The 22,485-nt window shown below is 45.5% G+C and overlaps 1 protein-coding gene across 3 annotated transcripts in view; it reads right to left on the reverse strand.

Moving 5' to 3' along the window:
• The window catches only part of RAPGEF4 (Rap guanine nucleotide exchange factor 4), a 187,833-nt gene extending 166,109 nt beyond the window's left edge, over nt 1-21,724 (reverse strand). Inside the window, exons 1-3 of one of the 3 annotated variants that reach the window (XM_082230540.1) lie at nt 21,253-21,724; nt 6,611-6,753; nt 2,329-2,417 (exon numbers count right to left, since the gene is read on the reverse strand). In XM_082230540.1, the coding sequence (XP_082086666.1) occupies nt 2,329-2,417; nt 6,611-6,753; nt 21,253-21,317 (297 nt within the window). In that variant the 5' untranslated portion in view covers nt 21,318-21,724. Of the gene's footprint in view, nt 1-2,328; nt 2,418-3,578; nt 3,829-6,610; nt 6,754-21,252 lie in introns of those variants that run through there. The other 2 variants (XM_082230542.1, XM_082230541.1) reach the window with 2 other exon arrangements.
• Between the last annotated feature and the right edge of the window lie 761 nt (nt 21,725-22,485).

The following is a 22,485-nucleotide window of genomic DNA, read 5'->3' on the forward strand; positions in this document are numbered from 1 at the left end:
TCCGCTTTTGGTTTTCAAACGTTTCAGATCTCGAATGGACTTCCAGAATGGATTACGTTTGAAAGCCGAGGTACCACTGTATAATTCATGTCTAAACTGGAGGGGGGTGATTTCTAGTACACTTATATCCAGGTTGGGTTTTTTTTATTTTTAAGCAGGAACTGAGTTCCCTTACTTTAAACAATTACCGTATTTTTTGCTCTATAAGACTCACTTTTTCCCTCGTAAAAAGTAAGGGGAAATGTGTGTGTGTCTTATGGAGCGAATGCAGGCTGCACAGCTATCCCAGAAGCCAGAACAGAAAGAGGGATCGCTGCTTTCGCTGCACAGTGATCCCTCTTGCTGTTCTGGCTTCTGGGATTCAGAATTTTTTTCTTCTTGTTTTCCTCCTCCAAATACTAGGTGCGTCTTATGGTCTGGTGCGTCTTATAGAGCGAAAAATACGGTAGTTGTTTTGTCGAGGGCGGGCAGGCTGGAATGGATATACACCCAACACGTGAGCCAAAAATCCACCTATATCTGTAATCAATAAGGTAAAGGGACCCCTGACAGTCAAGTCCAGTTGCGAACGACTCTGGAGTTGCGGCGCTCATTTCACTTTACAGGCCGAGGGAGCCGGCGTTTGTCCGCTTCTGCAGACAGTTTTTCCGGGTCATGTCGCCAGCATGACTAAGCCACTTCTGGCGAAGCCAGAGCAGCACACAAAAACATCCTTTACCTTCCCACCGGAGTGGTACCTATTTATCTACTTGTACTGCATGCTTTCGAACTGCTAAGTAGGCAGAAACTGGGACTGAACAACAGGAGCTCACGCCGTAGCGGGGCCTCGAACAGCCAACCTTCCGATCGGCAAGTCCAAGCAGCACAGTAGTTTAAACCACAGCACTACCAGCGTCCCCGTAAAGTTGTGGCCATTTCTAACCCAGATCGTGGTCTGCTTGAGTTTATGGATCACATCTTACATTTAGCCACTGCATGGGGAGGGAGGTGGCGCTGCCACTGGGCCCGCAATAAACAAACTTTGAGGCGAGTTCCCCCACCATTTTTTCCAGGGGGGGAAAGCTTAGATCCTTTGGTTTAAAATGTTAAGCATATGAGATGCCAGTGCATATGAGAAGCCAGAAGTTAGGAGTGTAAGAAGAGCTAGTGGCCCATCTAGACCACCTTCATGTTCTCAAGGTGGGCCACCAAATGCCCATGAGAAGCCCATAAGCATGACCTGAGCCCACACAGCACTCTTCCCATGTGTGATTCCCAGCGGCTGAAATTCAGAAGCATACTGCGTCCAACCATCACTGAGACCTGTACAGGAAGAGCATGAAAACCCAAGAGGATTCCAACACTATACCAATATCTGCTGAGTTCCTCCCTTGCTGCTTCAACTTCTGTCCCCATAAAAATCAGCCATATAACATTAGACAGCTGTTTTCAGAGACAAACAAAAGTGATATTTCCCCCCACACACACACACTTTCAGTTCAGCTCCATCTTAATTGTCCACTCCCCCCCCCCCAGTATTTACCGTATTTTTCGGCCTATTGGACGCTCCGGCCCATAGGACACACCTAGATTTGGGGGGAGGGGGAAATATTCACCCCATAGGACGCACACACATTTCCGCTTCATTTTTGGAGGGGAAAAAGTGCGTCCTATAGGGCGAAAAATACAGTACTTGTATACATGGCATTTTGCAAATTATCAAAAAAATACAGATCCCTTCATAGGAAGCTGTTTCGTACGGAGACAGATCATTGGTTTTTTCCAGCTCAAAATTGTCTACTCTGACTGGCAGAGGCGCTCCAGGCCTTTACGCAGGCCCTGCCTCCTCGCTGAAGAATGGAAATCCCTGAAGAGTCAACCCTCTGGTTTTTAGTAGAGGACTGGATCACCTTCCTTTTTTTCTCTGTTAGGACACATCTGTGGTAAGCAAGTTTGACACATGATTTTCTTGGGAGGGGAAGGCAAGGCTTGTTAGGGTCTGACTCTGGGCTGCAATCTGCACATTTCCGAGTCAGATGGTCCCTGGTTGCTAGACTCTGGCTTTTGAATCAGTGCCCAAGTCACAGATGGTTAGGATCATGACACAGAGTCCCTCGCCCACAGAAGTAACGAAAAGAAATTGAGAAGCGCTCACAAAATATTTCACATCTGAAAGCAATTCACACTGCTACTGCAGACGTTTGATACTTGACACCGGTGTCAATGTGTGTGTGTGGCGAGGGGTGGGGGAAAGAGCACAATATCGACAAAACCCCTCAACAGTTTTATCCAGTTGTAGGGTAGCATTTTCTTCAGACAATTGAAGCTATGTCAGAGATGTAATTTTACCTGATGGTTGCTCGTATCAGAAACTTTAACATCCAAAGATCCCGTCAGCACGGCATACCAATTTGTTCCAATATCACCTTGGCGAAATACTGTAGGAGAAAGAGAAAGAAGGAAAGGAAAAGAAAGGAAAGGAAAGGAAAGGAAAGGAAAGGAAAGGAAAGGAAAGGAAAAGAAAAGAAAAGGACTCAGGTTAAAAGGCATATTCAACCACCATTACTATACGACTGTGCTGGGACTGCATCTGTTTCCAAACAACTGATTCTTAACTTGTATGGTGACTAACCATAGCTGTTGACATACCATATAGTAACTATATGGTTGATGCTGACTAATGTGTGACAACTGCTTTCTAACAAGGGGCATATCTATATTAATATTACTTCTCTTTCCTTAAAAAACAAACAAACCATGGGTTCTACAATACTGTGGGTGGGGACAGGGAACCCCTAAAAGAATGTTTTGCACCCACATCAAACTACAACTCTCAGGATTACTTAACGTTTGACAGTCAAACTGGTTGAAAATCTACGAAAGCAAATATATTTTTAAATGTCGACCCTCCCTTATTGCTTTCTACCGACATCCCATCATAAACAACAAAATCGGGGTGGGGGTGGGGGGTGCAGGTTAAACTATCAGGGCACAAAGTTTGCACAATGAACCATTTCACCCATTTTTATGTTCAGATCAGAAGTTATACTTTCCAGGAGACAGAACAGTTTCCAAAACCTCTATATTTGGGTTAAGTTTGTCTTTTTACTGCCCGTGTTTTCCCATCTCTACTGCTACTTTGGCAACTCCCCTCAACCCCCCACTTTCTTATTCTTCTGTCTCAAACATGGCTTAGAGCAGGGGCCAGCGAACTTTTTCAGCAGGGGGCTGGTCCACTGTCCCTCAGACCTTGTGGGGGGGGGTCAAACTATATTTTGGGGGGAACGAATTCCTATGCCCCACAAATAACCCAGAGGTGCATTTTAAATAAAAGGACACATTCTACTCATGTAAAAACACACTGATTCCCGGACCGCCCGTGGGCCAGATTTAGAAGGCTATTGGGCCGGATCCGGCCCCCGGGCCTTAGTTTGCCTACCCATGGCCTAGAGTGCATCATAAAGCCTACTCTGTAGTGGTGAAGGCAGAGAAGAAATCTCTGGGTCTTTACATTCTTGTTTGTATAGTTACTGGACTTTTGCATTTTGCCCCTACCTATTCTTTGGAAAGGTTAGAGAATCTTTGGTAACTTGCCAAACCTTTCTTTTCTTCTTTCAGAGAGGTGCATTCGCAATGGCTCTGACCTTGACTCCACCGCGGATGTTGAGTTAATAGCAGAGCCATTCTCTTCATGTTAATTTTGTGTTTGTTTTGGATGAGCGTCAGTTTCTGACACCCAATAATGTGGGCAGGGTACATGGTTCAGTTCATGCCTGTAACGTGTCTGTTCAACCCATGGTTCATCTTGTCTAGACCTGAAGATCCAGGAGACATGCCTGGCCTATTTGCATCATATAATCAATGTTTCCTTGGGACAGAGCACTGGGGGTGGATACAGCTAAAAAGAGACAGTACTCTCTCTCTCTCTCTTTTTTAAGAGAACCACAGGCTAATCTTTTGTTTTTATTTATTTATTCATTCATTTAATTTCTATACTGCTCTTCATCCAAGAATCACAGGGTGATTTAAAATATTAAAATACAAAAATACGTAAGACAGTAACAAATGAAAGAACACCCCCCCCAACACACAGTTTAAAAGGTCATCAACTGTTTAATTAGCCGAAGGCCTTGGGTGTTTGCCTGGTGCCTAAATATATTTAATGAAGAGGCCAGGCAAGTCTTCCAGGGGAGAGCATTCCACAAATGGGGAGTCATCACAAAAAAGGCCCGTTCTCGTGTTCCAGCCTTCTGGGCTTCTCGCAGAAACACATGAAGAAGCTACATACCTGCCCCTTCAGAGGGCTTATAACCCTCAAGAGCAGGCACCCTCCCATCTATCGGGTCTAGGGAACCACCCACTAGCAGCGCCTCAGTCTTATCTGGATTGAGCTTCAGTTTGTTAGCTTTTATCCAGTCCATTACTGAGGCAAGACAACAGTCCAGTATACACCTGCCACATCTGCAGACGTACAGGAGAAGCAGAGCTGTGTGCCATCAGCATATTGCTGACAATGCACACCAGAACTCCGTTGTGGCCAAGGTGGATGGCGGCTGTGGAACTTCTTCGGTTCTTGCATGATGCAAGTTCAGTTTGGAGCTGTTTAATTTGGCATCCAGTCAGAGATGGCTTTGCTTGTCCAGGCTAATTACCTTTACCAGGAGAGATATGGATTGGGGGAGTAGGATCTTGTTGGTTCTTCTACATCTCTTGGCAGCTTTTAGTAAACTTCAGGACACAACTGTGTGGGTTGAGCTTCTCTGCAATTATTCTACTCACTGCAGGATTCTATGACAGGCATAGGCAAACTCAGCCCTCCAGATGTTTTGGGACTACAACTCCCATCACCCCTGACCACTGGTCCTGTTAGCTAGGGATGATGGGAGTTGTAGTCCCAAAAAAATCTGGAGGGCCGAGTTTGCCTATGCCTGTTCTATAAAGTGGTAACTGGAGCTTGTTGTTGCTTCCAGTGGGAGACCTTTCTGTGGAATTCTACAGAGATCTATTCTGGATTCCTGGGCTTTCAAAACATTTACATGAAACTGTACAGAGAGGTGATGTTAAATAACGACGCTGTGTGATTGACAGGCGGGTGGCCCCAATGTTTCTTAAATTGAGCCAAAAATTGGTTTTTCATCTCTGCGCTATGCCAATACAATCCCAGAAATAAATACAGCCTCCTTGATTGACTTTTCTTCCTTTGAAGAGGTGCAAAACCCATGCCTCAAGGGTAGCAAAGGAAAGAGTACAGATGACCAAAACACCATAATGGGAGAAGCCGCCATGATAGAAGCTGTCTCCATTGAAAAGCATTGTGTCTGGAACGATGGGCAGGAGGTCTAGAGCAAGAAGCAGATTTAGGGGAGCACAACCAGTTCATCTGCACTGGGTGCCGAGCTGAGAGGGCACCATAACAATAAGGTACAACAGAAGGGGGGGGGGAGACACCAAATTTTAGCATTGCACAGGGGGCCGCCAAAATTTTAAAGCCCGAAGTCTGCAACTGATGGAGCCGGGTTGTTAGGCCACATCCTGGAAAACTGTCATGTCCCACAAATGTGGAAGAGGATGAAGCCATGGCTGGGAATCAGCGTGTTTTAACATGAGTAGAATGTGTGCTTTTATTTAAAATGCATCTCTGGGTTATTTGTGGGGCGTAGGAATTCGTTCATTCCCCCCCCCCTTCAAAATATAGTCCAGCCCCCCACAAGGCCTGAGGGACAGTGGACCGGCCCCCTGCTGGAAAAGTTTGCTGACTCCTGACCTAATGCAACACAGAGGGGTTGTTAGAGCTGTCAAACAAAACACGATCCTTTTGACAAGGTATGGTTCCTCTATACCACTGCTAAGTAAACAGCAGTGGTGTTAATGCCAGACCTCCAGCCATTCACACTTCCTTATGACAAGGCTATGCCACAGATAGCTGAAGCCTTGGTGACTTCAATGACTCAGTAGTTTGACAGTGTCCCTGCTCAGTTTTCTTTGTATGTGACAGATGTATGTACATAATATTCTGCAGGTTTTGCTGTAGTTTATCAATGCTGCTTTTTAGGAAAACCAAGTGCAAAGAGGAGGTAACAATATTTGGAAATTCTCACAAGTATGCACAGATGTAGTACTGACGATGGGGCAAACTGTGTGTCCTCCCCGTGTCATTAGCCTTTATCGCTGTCAGGCAGCGTCACACCCAGAGTCTGGAAATTTATTGTCAAGTGTTACCAGGCCCCTATGCAAAGATTTTGTAGACCAGAGTTTTCCCAAACTTGGGTCTCTGGCTGTTTTTGGACTACAACTCCCATCATCCCTAGCTAGCAAGAACAGTGGTCAGGGATGATAGGAATTGTAGTCCAAAAACAGCTGGAGACTCAAGTTTGCTGCAGACTATTATAACAATTGTAAAGGGTTTATTTACATAAAACTGAAGGATTTCCAATTAAAAATAAGAGTTTTCGCAAAGTACATAGTGGAAATGGAAGTAAGATTTGCAAGACCGATAGTACTGTAGTCAAACTAACTACTGCTACAAAGAATGTTCTGTGCTACCAACATTTTAATAATTCAAAGACCTTGTGATTTCTGTTTACTGCTAAGAGATTTTCTTATCCACAGAAAGAGAGAGAAAACATCTTACATGTAATTCCCTTTTCCAGATTTTCGTAATAGCCACAGAGACATATTTGCTGCAGAAGATTTGGATGAAACTTCTCAAAAGCTTTCACTTCTTTCAGCCGGGTGAATATAATATCCACGTCTTCACCAGAGCGCTCCAAAGGCCTGCAAGGACAGAAATGAGATGTTTGCCTGTCTATCAAATAATGGGTTCATTTTTCTTTATAGGTTACCTTTTCCCAAAGGCTATGGATGATTAATACACACACACAAACACACACCCTCAACCCTTCAGCAACAAATACCAACCTATCCTAGGCTATAAGTGTTAGTACAGCAAGGAGATGATTATATCTTCAACTAGGAACTTCAGAAAAGTGCACCGACTCTGATGAGCTGCACAGAATTCTGCAATGCTTAAGTAGCTACTGAAAATATTTTTCTAGAGGTCTTTTCTAGAAGCTCCAGACTATCAGCACTATGCAGCAAGGATTCAAGCAAACGGTTAAATTTAGGTTTGCACAGTGGATTAAAGCACTCTGCCACCCTAGTACAACAAACTCAATTCTTAAAAAGAAACTGAGATTTTTATGGTTAGGAAGGTGATGGGGAAATGCGTTGAAAAGTAATGAACAAATAATGAATGGGAAGATTTAGAAGAGCCCGCAAACAAATCAGGATGGATGGAGGATAAATACTTATTGTCTTACAACCTTCCCACAAATGAATCAGAATAAATATTAAATAAAGACTAGGTGCAATGGAACCATCATGTAAGCTTTGTGCAAACAAGTCAGGATGAATGCTTAATAAACAGGTAATCTAGAAGAACCCAAAGAGTACAGCTGATGCATTACTCCAAACTGCTGCATGTCCAAACTTAAAACACTGAAAAATGAGAACCTCCATTTACTGGCCTGGTTCACAAATCACAACAAAATCAAACTTTGGTTTACTAGGATCACTCAACCATTCTGGCTCCAAGAGAGGAGCTCACATCCGTTTCTCCCCTGTCCTTCTAGCAAAGCATGGTATGGCACCTAAGAAAAATTAATTTAGGTGATCACCTGAATCCAGGATCGTGGTTAAACTCCCTCCCCTTTAAGCACAATCTGTTGCCATTGCAGATCATAGTTAAGGAAGAGTGGCTTTCGCCCGATCCCCAGTTTGGATGATAAGCCAAACCTTCCCGGGCAGCTCCTGGTGCTGGTATTATAAGGCTTTGCATCAGCGCCAAGTGCATGGGAAGCTGTTTCCAAATATTACGGCTTTCACAGAGAGCACTTGTGGATGTCTTGTGTCCTCACTTGTCTAGGAAATAGCAGCAACTGACCCATGCCCAGAGAATTTCCATCAGCAAGGATTCCAAAAGGAGGAAGGATTTGAATGACTTGCCACATGTTGCTTCTCGTTCAGCAAAGATGATTGAAATAATAAATGGTGGGGCATGTACTTGGGACAGTGCTCAAATTTTATTATGGCAGGGAGAAGGCCATTCTTAATGGAATCTACACCCTCCCACCCTCCCTGTTTTTGCCAGTTTACACCCCTCCCCACAATAGCTTTCCAGAAACAATAGCTAAGGAAACCCTTCACAAAATATGAAGAGTCTTTGGGATTATATGCCAAAGTCTCACAGAAAGGGCCTACAAGTATAGCACGTGTTTTCAACGAACACACTGAAACCAGTGCCGTTTTTATTTTTTTAATCTGCTAATCATTCCTGTCGGAACCGTGGGATGGAAAGCCAGATGGACAGGCCCCAGCTGGAGTGACCCCCTTCTCAGCCTTGCCGCTGCGGAGATCCATCACTACTCCTCCTCCGACGTGCGTCTGCGACTCATGCTGGCGTGCATGAGCACACGTTACTCAGCAGAGTAAACACACAACAGATCTGACTCGAGGCGTGGATACTAGGCTACTTTTATTGTACATAAATCAGGACAAAGAAAACATGGCTTCTCTCCTTGTTGTTCTTCTCAGAGAGAGACAACACAAAAGCAATACAGAGCGGATGTTCCGCTCACGAGACTCCAACAATCTGTGCTGGAATGTAAACAGACATGTGACATGTAACAATCCCACACATCTGCAGTGCGGGAGAAATGGAATTCCCAAAATTCCTTCTCATCTTGAAACCCCAAGGGGATGAGCCCTGCAGCCTTGTTGTTGTTGTTTAGTCGTGTCCGACTCTTCGTGACCTCATGGACCAGAGCACGCCAGGCACTCTTGTCTTCCACTGCCTCCCGCAGTTTGGTCAAACTCATGCTGGTAGCTTCGAGAACACTATCCAACCATCTCGTCCTCTGTCGTTCCCTTCTCCTTGTGCCCTCCATCTTTCCCAACATCAAGGTCTTTTCCAGGGAGTCCTTCTCTTCTTGTGAGGTGGCCAAAGTATTGGAGCCTCAGCTTCACGATCTGTCCTTCCAGTGAGAACTCAGGGCTGATTTCCTTAAGAATGGATAGGTTTGATCTTCTTGCAATCCATGGGACTCTCAAGAGTCTCCTCCAGCACCAGAATTCAAAAGTATCAATTCTTCGGTGATCAGCCTTCTTTATGGTCCAGGTCTCACTTCCATACATCACTACTGGGAAAGCCATAGCTTTTACTATACGGACCTTTGTTGGCAAGGTGATGTCTCTGCAGCCTTGGATGTGCCCAAATAATCATGCTTCTTTGATCAGGGAAGGAGCTTTGAAATGATGATGTTTCGGAAGAGTCTTCCCTCTGCTACCATTTCATAAACATTTCTCTCTACCTCCAGCACACTCCTGGAGAATGAGGCCAGGGAGACCGAAATGCTGCCTCGAGAAAAGAGCCGGGTTCTGTAATCTGTACAGAATATGCATGTAAAGCATGTTTGCTTTGTTTACTTGTATGAGCCTTTTGCTGGTGGGGAACGGGGTACGGACTCTGCAGTGCACCAGAAGTTTTGTTCTCCTTAACAAATGGCAACGCTACTCATTCTCACTTTGGTTTCTGAGGCTATGCATAGGAAGCTGCCTTATACCATTGACTATCAGCAGTTCCCCAGCATTTCAGTGAAGAGTTGGCCGCAGCCCAGGTTGCATAGGCAATGGATATCCAAGCCCTTCTTCATGCCAAGCATGTATTCTATTGTTGAGTTACAGCCCTTGCGTCTGGCGGCATCCCTGATATCTCAAGGACCACCAGCTCTCACATGAACCTGACTTGACAGTTAAGGTCATATCCAGATGTCCCCAACCTCAGAGGTTAGGCATGTGACAATCATCAATAAGGCCCTTTCCAGAGTGGTGCCAGGCTGTGGAATTCCTGCTATAGAAATGTTAATCTAACACCAAATCTTTTTCTGTTTTAAGACTGTGTGTGTGTGTGTGTGTTCATGCTCTTAATAAACAGAGATGCTGATTTAGAAGCTAAGGTGCAGCAGAAGGGGAAAAACAACAAATGAGGTGGGAAGTCGACAAAAATAAAAAAGATGTAATCGTGTTTTGACTGTGTATGCTAGAAATGCTGAAATGTAATAAAATATAATTGATGCTTTTTAAAAAACAAACCAGGGGTGCTGATTTTATCTGATGTTGATTTTTTGCCTATTCAGGTGTTACTATATGTATTATTTATTGCTGAAAGCTGCCTATTGTGTATGTGTGTGTAAAATTAAAAGGTGGGGTCTTAAATAACATAAAATACCTACAAGCCTATCTTTCCAGACAGATTCTGGGTGGTTCTGTATGGATGGGTGAAGGTTCTTTGGCTACTGAATTCTGGCTCTGATAAGAAATTCCACTCTTGATCAGTTGCAGCAGCAAGGCAACTGCATGGCCCCAGAAACAATCTGCAACCTGTACCTGTGCGGGCTGCTCTAGTTGAAAAAGAACTCAATGCACATGAAAGACACTGCATGAGATGAACTCTAAGATCCACCACAGATTCTTTAAGAGTCTGCCTGAACCAAAGAAACTCTTTTTGCCTGACTGTTTTTGAACTGCCAACGGTTTGTCCAAGTTTTCAGAAGAACGGCTGGAAGTTGTAATGGCAATTATTTAACTGCTAATTAAATAATAAACGGTTGGTTGATTATTTCTTCGCAGACCAGAAAATTCAGGCTTCATCACTGTTTGTCTGAACAAGTGCCATCATCAAGCAATCAATGGTGGCAATCTGCTTATAGTATATGAACAGTGCTCAAACTGCAAGCTGCCTTAAAAGGAGCAAGTATTAGTGCACCATGAAAAATTATGTTTATTGTATCTCTGAAATGTGGTCAGGATCATAGCTGTCAAGTGTCCCTTATTTGAAGGGACAATCCCTTATTCCAGCGCCATGTCCTACTGCTGTCCCTTATTGATAGATGTCCCTTATTGACAGATGTCCCTTAAATGATGTCCCTTAAATTTCAAAGGAAGCAGCTCCTCTCCCTCTCCCTCCCCCCCTGCCGGCCAGGGAGGAGGGAGGCTCCAACTGTGTTTCTTGGCTGTGTTGCTCACCCAATAAGAAGTCTAAGAACGACTGGGGGGTGGAGCTTGCATGCCTTGTGTGTGGCTAGTTAATGCAAGCTGAGGGGGGTTTTGAATGCTGGACGCCATTTTGTTGCATGTGCTGCTGCAAACTTTGCAATGCAAAGCCAGGCCGGGGAGCCATCTTAAGTTGAGGCTGCATAGGCCTTGTGGTGCATGTGATTCAGATTCTATTCCGTTGAACCTCTGGTTACAAAGTTGGTTGGACAGTGTTCTCAAAGCTACCAGCATGAGTTTGACCAGACTGCAGGAGGACAGGAAGACTGGAGTGCCTGGAACAGGTGAGGCTGCAGGTCCCTTATTTGGCTGCTGGTCCCTTATTTTCAAGGCTGCTGGTCCCTTATTTTCAAATCTGTAAGTTGACAGCTATGGTCAGGATACCTGCATTATTGTGTCAACGCTGACACAGGTAGAAAGGTAGGGAGTCCACTCATTGTGTGTGTGTGTGTGTGTGTGTGTGTGTGTGTGTGTAGCTGTTTTTGGATGACAACTCCCATCATTGCTAGCTAGCAAGACCAGTGGTCAGGGATGATGGAAACTCTAGTCCAAAAACAGCTGGAGACCACTGATTTAGACTCTCTTACAAACTCAAGTGTGAAATCAAATTAAAATCCAGAGATTCCAAACAAAAAGAGCAAATTAAGAGTCCTGTGATGCTTAAAATACTTGTGGGCATAAGCTTTTGTGGGACAGATACCACTTTGTCAGGAAAGCACTTAGCTACAAATCTAGTGATTACTACGCTGCTGAAACCTCATAAACCTTAAAAAAAATAAATTCTTGCAGGCTGAAAATCTCAAGAGAAAATTGATTTATGGTCAAGCTGTTTTTATAAATGGTGTCAGAAGTCAGCTTGTGGGCTTTAAAAAAATCCCTGTAATTGGAATAACTTAAAACAAACTTACTGAGCCTAATTGAACCAGCAACAAATTAATTACTTGTAAGCATGCTTTTACGCTTTATTACACCTACTTAACCTTTTGATTGAAATCAAAGGGACTTCAAGTATTTCAGTCTGATCAGGGTAGGCCCCAGATTAGTAACTATAGTATCTTCAGCCCCATTCATAAATTTTAGGTCAGCATCTGCTAAATGTTTTGTTGGGTTTTCCTAGGGGTTTTGCAATGGGAAAAGGGTACACAGTTCTGCTTACCAGACCTTTCATGGCAAGTATTCCTCCATCGCTTGCTGGTAACCATGACAAAACAACCCCCAGACTTCCTTCACAACGTGGGAACTGAGGGAGGGGGAATTAGGATTGGGTGTGCTTATGGCGCTCTGAGCATTTTGGATGCCTCACGCATCAACAGGGATAGTGTCCGTCCTTGAGGTGCAAGCCAGAAAAGGAAACCTGCCACTCATTTTGGCACTAGACTGCTGAGCCACTCAAGAGTGCCTCTGTAGCCGAGCTTAAAAATTCAGTTCCAGACAGGAATGCTAAGGCTGGCCGTTTTGGATAGGATGCTCAGAGAGTCCCGGAAGCTCAGTGCTGCAATAACGCAAAGGCTTCCCTCTGAGGCTGCTGCAGGCAAGTGGGGGAAGAGAGCCTCACAGTTGTGCTAGACTGCTGAGTCCCTCTGAACACTTCCAAGCCCCAGCACAACTATGGCTTTTTCTTGCTACATGCTCAGAATACTGCAGTAACGTCTAACTCTGAATCTCTCCTCCTCTCCGCAATTTTTAAACGCACTAGTCATGGCTCAAGGGCTTCCTACAAAGCCACTGTCCACCTCTGGTCATCCTGTTACCTTGCCTCATCAGACTATCGTTTGCCATTTGTTGTTTTACAAATAATTTGTAAGGATTCACAAAGTCCTGAACAACTTGGGGCCAGGATACCTCAGGGATTGGCTGAACCCAAGTTGTTCAGAGTGTCGCTGGTCATCTCTCCCCCAGTTGATGAGGCTCATCGACAACAACAAGAAACCGAGTCTTTAGTGCCATCAGTCTAGTCTTGTGGAATACTTTGCCAATAAATATTCAGTGGGTGCCTTCTGTGCCAAATTTTTAACACCTGCTAAAAACTTTTCTATTCCACCAAGGCCTATGCAGGCAATTAAGTAAGAATCACCCACAATAGTCTATCAATATTTGTTTTTAATTTATTTTTTTGCTGTGGCCTTGTTTTAAACATTTTATAATGTTATTGTCTGGCTTTACGTTTCTATATTGTTGCAAACATGCTGTGATATATTTTCATAATACTGTGGTATATCAGTATTTTTTAATAAATAATAAATCTTCATTGGGATTAGTCAGGATTTTTTGTGGATCGGGGAAGCATCAGCTTGTATCCTTTTTAAAATAATTAACGATGATGATGATGATGATGATGATGATCTTTCTTTTTTCTTAAGTGCAATATTAGGACAACGAAAAGAATTTATCACTACTAAGCAACATACCAAGAGTTAAGACAAAGCAACCAATGGCCAAGTGCCTCATGTTCTCTATTGGAAGATCTGCTAACCATTTGTCTAACCATTTTTAATTTGAAAAGCAGAACTCCCAAATCTAACCTGCAAGGCAGGAGGAGTGTGACTGGCGCACCCAGTTGCAAATACAACAAATGTGTGTCAGGTTTTCATTAAATCTGTATCAAGTTCAATTAAATCTGCTTAATTAAGACTTGGTGCAGCCTGGTTTGATCTGCTCTTACTTATTATCAGGCAAATAGGTAAAGGTAAAGGACCCCTGGATGTTTTAAATCCAGTCAAAGGCAACTATGGGACTGCGGCGCTCATCTCGCTCTTAGGCCGAGGGAGCCAGCATTTGTCCATAGACAGCTTTCCGGGTCATGTGGCCAGCATGACTAAACCGCTCCTGGCGCAACAGAACACCGTGATGGAAACCATAGTGCATGGAAACGCCATTTACCTTCCCGCCGCAGTGGTACCTATTTATCTATTCGCACTGGTGTGCTTTCAAACTGCTAGGTGGGCAGGAGCTGGGACCGAGCAACGGGAGCTCACCCCATCGCAGGGATTAGAACTGCCAACCTTCTGATTGGCAATCCCAAGAGGTTCAGTGGTTTAGACCACAGCGCCACCCACATCCCTACACCAGGCAAATAATAATAATAATAATCAGGCAAATAATACAGATTGGCAACAATCCTGTCCAGCATTACCATTCCTCAAGTCTTGGAGTTGTCAGCATGATGCCAATCGTCGCAATGGCATCCTTGAGGACTTCACCTAGCACCTGGAAAACCTCTGAAGCTTCCCCACAAACACACACATTTGTTGCTCTGGCTACCTTTTTCCTCCTTGCAAAGCACATAGAGCCTGCCCATGATCACATGCATTTTGCATGCACCATCTGTTTGTTTTAGCGTTAATGCTGTACTTATATATTCATTTTCAAAAGGTACACTCAAACAAAGGTCACACCGCAAAGGACTAGCTGAGTGCACTATGTCCTCAAAGCAACCCTCAATCTTTAAATAATTCATGAAAAGCCAAGCAAGGATCATAACATTCTTGACACACCAGGACAGTGGCATTACATGGCTTCTTCTGTGATCAGCTCCTGCAAGCAAGCACAAGAACTGGCAAAGGCACTGCAGGTTCTGAAAACTGCAAAGAGAGCCTAAGAATTAATATATACTTCATTGTATGGAACTGTATTCCTTGGGCTAACTGGTGTGATCTTTGAACATCATCGTTCATATGGAACATGCATCATCTTAAATTCTATAAAACAAAGATGTAAATGTGGCCGTTCTTTTTTAGACCACAGCAAGAAGTCTGGAAGACTTACTTTGCAATGAGGGGATGCTGTGCTCTTAACTTTGATCTTCTAAGCATTGAGTAAGAGTACTGAGACACTAGAGTACCTCACTACTTTTGGACCCAAAGTTCCTAGCTTAGTAAACCATAGCCTAGCAAGCTGGGAATACATGTTGGGCTCACATATATCCAGTCTTCAACTCTGATTTAAAGAGATTTCAATTCTGGTCTCTTAGGGTCATGGCTCCCAGGATCAGACCCTGCCTTCTTCAAGGGATGAGGGAATCAGCCTCAGGTGTACATAACCAACCAGAGGCTCTTGCACAAGAGCTGCAATGCATTAGATGTGGTGCTGCCCTCAAATACGACTGCTGAAGAATTCAGCTACAACAAATCCGTTGTGGGGAAATGGAGCCATATTACACACTGAAGAGTTACACCGACTGCTTATTCATTTCCAGGCCCAATTTGTCCTGGTGCTTTATAGCCCTAAACAACTTCGGGTCCAAATATCTGAACAGCTTTAGTTTCATCCCATTTGGATGACAGTAAGATGAGCTACATGGGGCTACCTTTACAAAGTGTTGGGCCAATTCAGCAGGTCCAAGATCCTGCAGTCAGATTGCTGACCAGAGCCAGTTACAAGAGGATCATAGAATCATAGAATCATAGAGTTGGAAGAGACCACAAGGGCCATCGAGTCCAACCCCCTGCCAAGCAGGAAACACCATCAGAGCACTCCTGACATGTGGTTGTCAAGCCTCTGCTTAAAGACCTCCAAAGTAGGAGACTCCACCACACTCCTTGGCAGCAAATTCCACTGTCGAACAGCTCTTACTGTCAGGAAGTTCTTCCTAATGTTTAGGTGGAATCTTCTTTCTTGTAGTTTGGATCCATTGCTCCATGTCCGCTTCTCTGGAGCAGCAGAAAACAACCTTTCTCCCTCCTCTATGTGACATCCTTTTATATATTTGAACATGGCTATCATATCACCCCTTAACCTCCTCTTCTCCAGGCTAAACATGCCCAGCTCCCTTAGCCGTTCCTCATAAGGCATCGTTTCCAGGCCTTTGACCATTCTGGTTGCCCTCCTCTGGACACGTTCCAGTTTGTCAGTGTCCTTCTTGAATTGTGGTGCCCAGAACTGGACACAGTACTCCAGGTGAGGTCTGACCAGAGCAGAATACAGTGGCACTATTACGTCCCTTGATCTAGATGCTATACTCCTATTGATGCATCCCAGAATTGCATTGGCTTTTTTAGCTGCCGCGTCACACTGTTGGCTCATGTCAAGTTTGTGGTCAACCAAGACTCCTAGATCATTTTCACATGTACTGCTCTCAAGCCAGGTGTCCCCCATCTTGTATTTGTGCCTCTCATTTTTTTTGCCCAAGTGCAATACTTTACATTTCTCCCTGTTAAAATTCATCTTGTTTGTTTTGGCCCAGTTCTCTAATCTGTCAAGGTCGTTTTGAAGTGCGATCCTGTCCTCTGGGGTGTTAGCCACCCCTCCCAGTTTGGTGTCATCTGCAAATTTGATCAGGATGCCCTTGAGTCCATCATCCAAGTCGTTGATAAAGATGTTGAATAAGACCGGGCCCAAGACAGAACCCTGTGGCACCCCACTAGTCACTCTTCTCCAGGATGAAGAGGAACCATTGATGAGCACCCTTTGGGTTCGGTCAGTCAGCCAGGAACACAAACTCCTTGTTGTAACTGCTCCACTTGTCAGTTTCCAGGCTCAATTCAAAGTGCTGGCTATGAGCTACAAAGCCCTTACGTGGCTTGGGTCCAGGGTATCTAAGCATGCCCTGGTTTTGAGATCTTCTGAGGCGGCTTTTATTTATTTCAATTGGGATGCAGTAGCCCATCAGCTTTGCTCACTGTGCCACCATTTTGAATATGGCTTTGGCAGGCATACCTCAGGGTTCTATGATTCTAGTAAAATACGAAGCAGTTCCTACAAGACAGATGTTTGCCCACCACTCTGGAGGCAAGAGAGTTTACAACCTAGCAGCCTCCCTCTTTGAGACATGAAGGGCTGGGTGGAAAGGTACCCGTTCTTTTGGTACCAAACCGGGCTAAATTAGGTGTGGTTATAAGCAAGTTACTGTCAGCCAAAAATAACAGCTGTGCTGTTTAGCCTGGAAAGCAATTTCTTTGATAAGCTGCCTTTCTTCAACAGCACTCATGCAGAACTCCCAAGGAGGTCTTCACCAGACTCATACCAGCTTAGCTTCTGTGAGGTTGCTATTATCATAGGCCTTCTTCACACCACAGCCTTGTCTCACATTATTTCTCCCCCTCTGGTATTTTCAGATCTGTACAGTATGAGGCACGACTGCAATCCCATACGCTGCACAGGGCCTTAACTCTTAATGCCACACACAGTATACACACTTACCTGGGAGTAAGCCCCACTGAAGGCTGCATAAACACCATGCGCTGAAAGAAGCTATGTGCTCTAAATGCGCTTTGAAGGCTGCATACACACAATACACTCAAAGCACATTTAGAGCGGAGCACATGGCTTCTTTCAAAGAATACTGGGAGCTGCAGTTTATTCCCTCAAAGAGCCAATTCCCAGCACCTTTAAAAACTATACTCCCCAGGATACTTTAGGGGGGGAAGCAAAGGCTTGGTGTGAATGCCATACTCAGTGAAAGCCATACTCCTGAATAAATATGCACCATTTACCTGAAAAGCGCTCAACAATAAATTTAGGGAAACAGCTGAAGAGATATAACCTACTGAAATCAATTTTACAATCAGTATGATCAGCTAAGGTCATGAATGGTGCACACTGCAAGATGACTATCATGTGATTGCCGGTGATAGGATGAGATCACACTAGTCCTTTTTTTGCCATATCCAATCCCCAAGAATACCGTATTTTTCGCTCTATAACACGCAGATTTTTTCTCCTAAAAAGGAAGGGGAAATGTCTGTGCGTGTTATGCAGCGAATGTGTGGTCCCTGGAGCCGAAAAATAAGGCAAAAATCAAACCGCGCTTCAGGGAGAAGGGAGCTCCGTGAGACAGGAAGTTGCTGCTTTCCTGCATTCTGCCTCAGGGTCTTACTGCCCACCCTCCTCTGTTTCGTTACTGTGTTTGCTCAAACGGAACAAAGAGCAGGGAAAGCCCCTCCCCTCCAGGCAAGCAGAGGGGAAAAGCAGACTGTCGCTCCTTCCTCTCTGTGCTCCGCTCCTTCCTCTCTGTGCTCCGGTGCTGCTGAAAACATGCAGGTGGGAGAGAGAGAGAGAGAGAGAGAGAGAGAGAGAGAGAGAGAGAGAGAGCTGGCTGGCTTGGGTGGGTGCGTGGGGAAAACTTTTGCCTTCCTTTCCTCCCTCCCGTTATACCCCACTCCTGCATTCTTAGCCCTTCTGTGTTTTTCCTTCCCTCCCCACTTAAAATGTGGTTAAAAAGCATGGATCCACATGGATCTTTGCATTGGGTCACCCCCAAATTCACCACCAGAGAACATAGCATGTCCATGGCTGCAGCCTGCCCCCCCAAATCATGCACCCACTGTTGCCTGGGGCTGCAACGGTGCAAAAATGTGGTTAAAAAGCATGGATCCTCAGGATCTTTGCATTGGGTCACCCCCAAATTCACCACCAGAGAACATAGCATGTCCATGGCTACAGCCTGCCCCCCCCCCCAAATCACGCACCCACTGTTGTCTGGGGCTGCAATGGTGCAAAAACGTGGTTACAAAGCATGGATCCACATGGATCCTCAGGATCTTTGCATTGGGTCAGCCCAAATTCACCATCAGATCACATGTCTGTGGCCACAGCATGAAGCACAAAAATGATACATCCACTGTTTCGTTCAGAATATTTTTTCCCTTGTTTTCCTCCTCTAAAAACGATGTGCGTGTTATGGTCAGGTGCGTGTTATAGAGCGAAAAATACGGTAATTCAGGTGCGTTAAGGAAAAATGTTGCTTTACTACTCTCTTTTCACCCATCAATCAGTGTTAATGAACAGTGACTAACAACGTACTGTTTATTGCCAAGCCTACAATCAGATCCAATGTGAAATTACCCTGCCTGCCAGCATCCGGGAACAATCACATTTGCGGCCCATGGTGATGAAGAAATCATTTAAGAAACTTTAAGGTGGGGAAGAGAATGAAGTGAGGAGAGTCATTCTGTCACCAACTTGGCTTTTACTGACATGAGGTAGAGAGATCTTTCACTTTCATGTGAAGGAGAAAGGATAAATCTCCAGGAATGTAGTCAGGTAAGAGGAGATGTTAACTCACGGGATTTTTTAAAATGGGAATTCAAATCCCCAGAGAAAATGGAAGTGACAAGGGGAGAGTTGGCATACTTGTATTGGTGGGTGCAGTAATAAAGGTATTCTCATCTGCACTAAGCCAGTGGTTCAAGAACTCCCACCACCACCATGGACCACTTGCAAATTGCTGCAGGTCTTGGCAGATTTTTACACCTGTTGTAGTAATTGCAATGTGCAGTGCTAGATGCAGTCCTTTTAACGCGGTCTTTTTATTCCTTTCATATCTTACAGGTTTCATTTTATTGTATAACATGCATTTGTCATAAAACAACGTAAGGAATAAGCAGCGAAAAATATACAATTACAAATCAATATATTTAATACGATGGATGTGCCATCTCTTGACTTCAGCCACAAATTAACAGACACACTGAACTACCTGAATGAAGCAGCGGCCCATGGGCTAGTGTTTGGGAAACCCCTGCTCTAAGCCAGAGGGCCAGTCATCTGGAACAAGTAACCCTGCCATGTCTGCTTGAAAACCGAGAACGGTTGCAGGTGGGCCTTGGAGACAAGACTCTCCTGCATAACTCCTCACACCACACCAATCTGCTGATTCCACCTCACTAACCACAGTTGTTGTGGATTGCGATGGCGTGGTGAAATCCACCGTGGTGAGCAATAGGATCCATGTTGTGAGCAGCTACATGCATGCAGCTTGGTGCGTGGTCTTCAAGCATCTGAGATGCCAAGTGGCCTCCTTGTTTGACTGAATCATTTTTTGGAATATACCACAAAGGGTATGTGTATATAGTATAGCAGTATAACGCACTACACAGATACACCAGGGAGCCCAAGTTCATACAGAACCATCTCATTTCAGGGACCAAAAGGCCAGCTAAGTCCGTCTCGCCAATGCAGGTACGTCTTCGCTTTCCTATGAAATTAAGCCACACAATAAAATCAACCCACACCAACACATTAAGAATATGGAGTCAGAATGTACATGGATATCACCTTTTTAGGGCTTCTCAAGGACAGCATTCCCCCCAACCCACGGGGTCAATCTGCCTGAAACCCCAGAGAGTCTGTCTGCCAGTCAGATTAGACATCCCTGGGCAATCTGGCCAAGCATAATGCAATGGCCTATGTCTTCAGGGTGTCTCCCTCTCTCTTATACACTCTACCACCCCACAACTGAAACATCACTCTGGAAAAGTTAGCGCATATATATATATAGAGAGAGAGAGATTGAGCAACTTCTGCAGTGTGGCATTGGTACCTCGGGTTAAGTACTTAATTCGTTCTGGAGGTCTGTTCTTAACCTGAAACTGTTCTTAACCTGAATCACCACTTTAGCTAATGGGGCCTCCCGCTGCCGCACAATTTCTGTTCTCATCCTGAAGCAAGGTTCTTAACTTGAGGTATTATTTCTGAGTTAGCGGAGTGTGTAACCTGAAGCGTCTTGTAACCAGAGGTACCACTGTGTGTGTATGTGTGTGTATATGTATGTGTGTGTGTGTGTGTATATATATATATATATATGTGTGTGTGTCACACTGCAGAAGATGCTAAATAATAACAGTAATACAGATGGACACAGTGATCATATCTTCCACCAAGATGCCTTCTGGGAAACCACCCCACCCACCCAAAGTCTTGTGACCCATCTCTAAGGTAGGTGCTCTTGCACAGATGGATTATTGATCTCCCCGTTTCTCCCTTGCCAGCAGTGCCTAAATGCACAGGCCTTGCAGCAAGAGCCACCAGCAGCAGCAGCAGCAGCGGGAGGCCGGGAAAGACACGAGGCGGACCCAGAAGCTCCTATGGGGTGGGGGGAAACGACCCTTTCGTTTCCTATTCCTCGGGCACGTGCATTATCTCCCAGGCGAAACGCGTGGCCCCTCGGGGCTTGTTCTCACCTCTCCCACAGACACACGACAATACACCCGTGTGGAGAAAGCGCTGCCCCCCCCCCGCTTACAAACACAGGGGGGTCGCCTGCAAAACCCACTACCCCGCCCTCTTCCCGCGCAGGGATTTCGATATTCCCACCCAGCTGAATGTATTCCTATATAGGCCACTACTGCAGCGAAGGGATAAGAGGGAGAGAGGGGGGGGGGACGACACCCAGTCAGGAGGGTGCACCCCATTCCCTCACCCCCCCCCCAAAGGCGCCGGTGGTACCTTTTATCCAGGCAAGCGATCCACTCGGTGGAGGAGGAAGAATGGGAAGTGTGAGCAGCGACCATCTTTTCCCAGGGCACCGACCCAGGCGGCTACTGATGCTGCTGCCGCCGCGGTGGGTAGCTGCTCGGCTCGGCTCCCTTCCTCCCCGCTGCCTCGCCGGCACCTCCAGCGCCTCCCTGCCCGCAGCCTGGAGGGGCTCCCGCCTGCAGCCGCCTCCCCGCGTCGCCCCGTCGCTGCGCAGTCGGCAAGCAGCGCCACCTGGCTCGTCCGTCTCTGTCACCTAGGCGCCCGCCTTCTCCCCCCTTCCCTGGGCTCGTGCGGCGGGTCTGTTCTGCCAGCGCTGCAGTCTCCCTTTGGACACAATGGGCTAAATATAAACCCCTGAAGTCAGCCTCGGCAATGAAGAAGAAGAAGAAGAGGGGCCTCGGCTCTACGCTGCTTGGCGCAGAGGCTGGCGACGCTTGGGAGGGAGGAGGAGGAAGAGGGGCGCCTCACCTATCTTAACCCACCGGGCCGGGCCTTCCTCTCCTGGCCCTTAGCTGTAATGATAATATCGCTGCGGCTGGAGACAAGGCCGCTGCCACCTGCCTCCAGAGAAATAAAAGAGGACGGAAGCTCTTGGTGCACATCATTCCTGAGGAAAATCACCCCATTTCTCTCCCTACCGCCATGCCAAAAAACACAAACCCTCTAGGACTCCCAAAGTCCCACACTGGGGGATGTAAGCCGCTTGCCAGTGTTATTTTTCTAGAAAAAGAGGTGCCGAAACTCTTCATGAACGCCTCCCATTTTCTCTTCTTCTTTGGCGATCCCTTGAAGCTGAGTAAGATTGTCTTCCATGAACACCATCTTAACAGCGAGTCCGTAACTGTGAAGGCCAATTCTGGACTCCCACATCCTTCTGCGGTGGACAAATTGGTTTCCAGGCAAGAGTTGATCACGGTGAGGGTTTGCCAAACATGCCTTCCTCTTAGCACATTTCTCCCTTTCATCCAGAGTTCAAGAGTCTTCAAAGCCCACGACACCTTTGGTAAAGGCCGTTCTCCAATTGGAGCACTTGCAGGCCAGTTTTTCCCAGATCTCTGTGTTTATACTATATTTTTAAAGGTTTTCCTTGAGAGTGTCTTTAAACCTCCATTGTTGACCACCAGCATTATGCTTTCCGTTTTTAAGTTCGGAATAGAGCAGCTTTGGAAGACGATAACCGGGCATGTGCACAACATGACCAAT

The sequence above is a fragment of the Podarcis vaucheri genome, assembly GCF_965113315.1.
Source record: "Podarcis vaucheri genome assembly, chromosome: 1".
Taxonomy (NCBI): Eukaryota; Metazoa; Chordata; class Lepidosauria; order Squamata; family Lacertidae; genus Podarcis; species Podarcis vaucheri.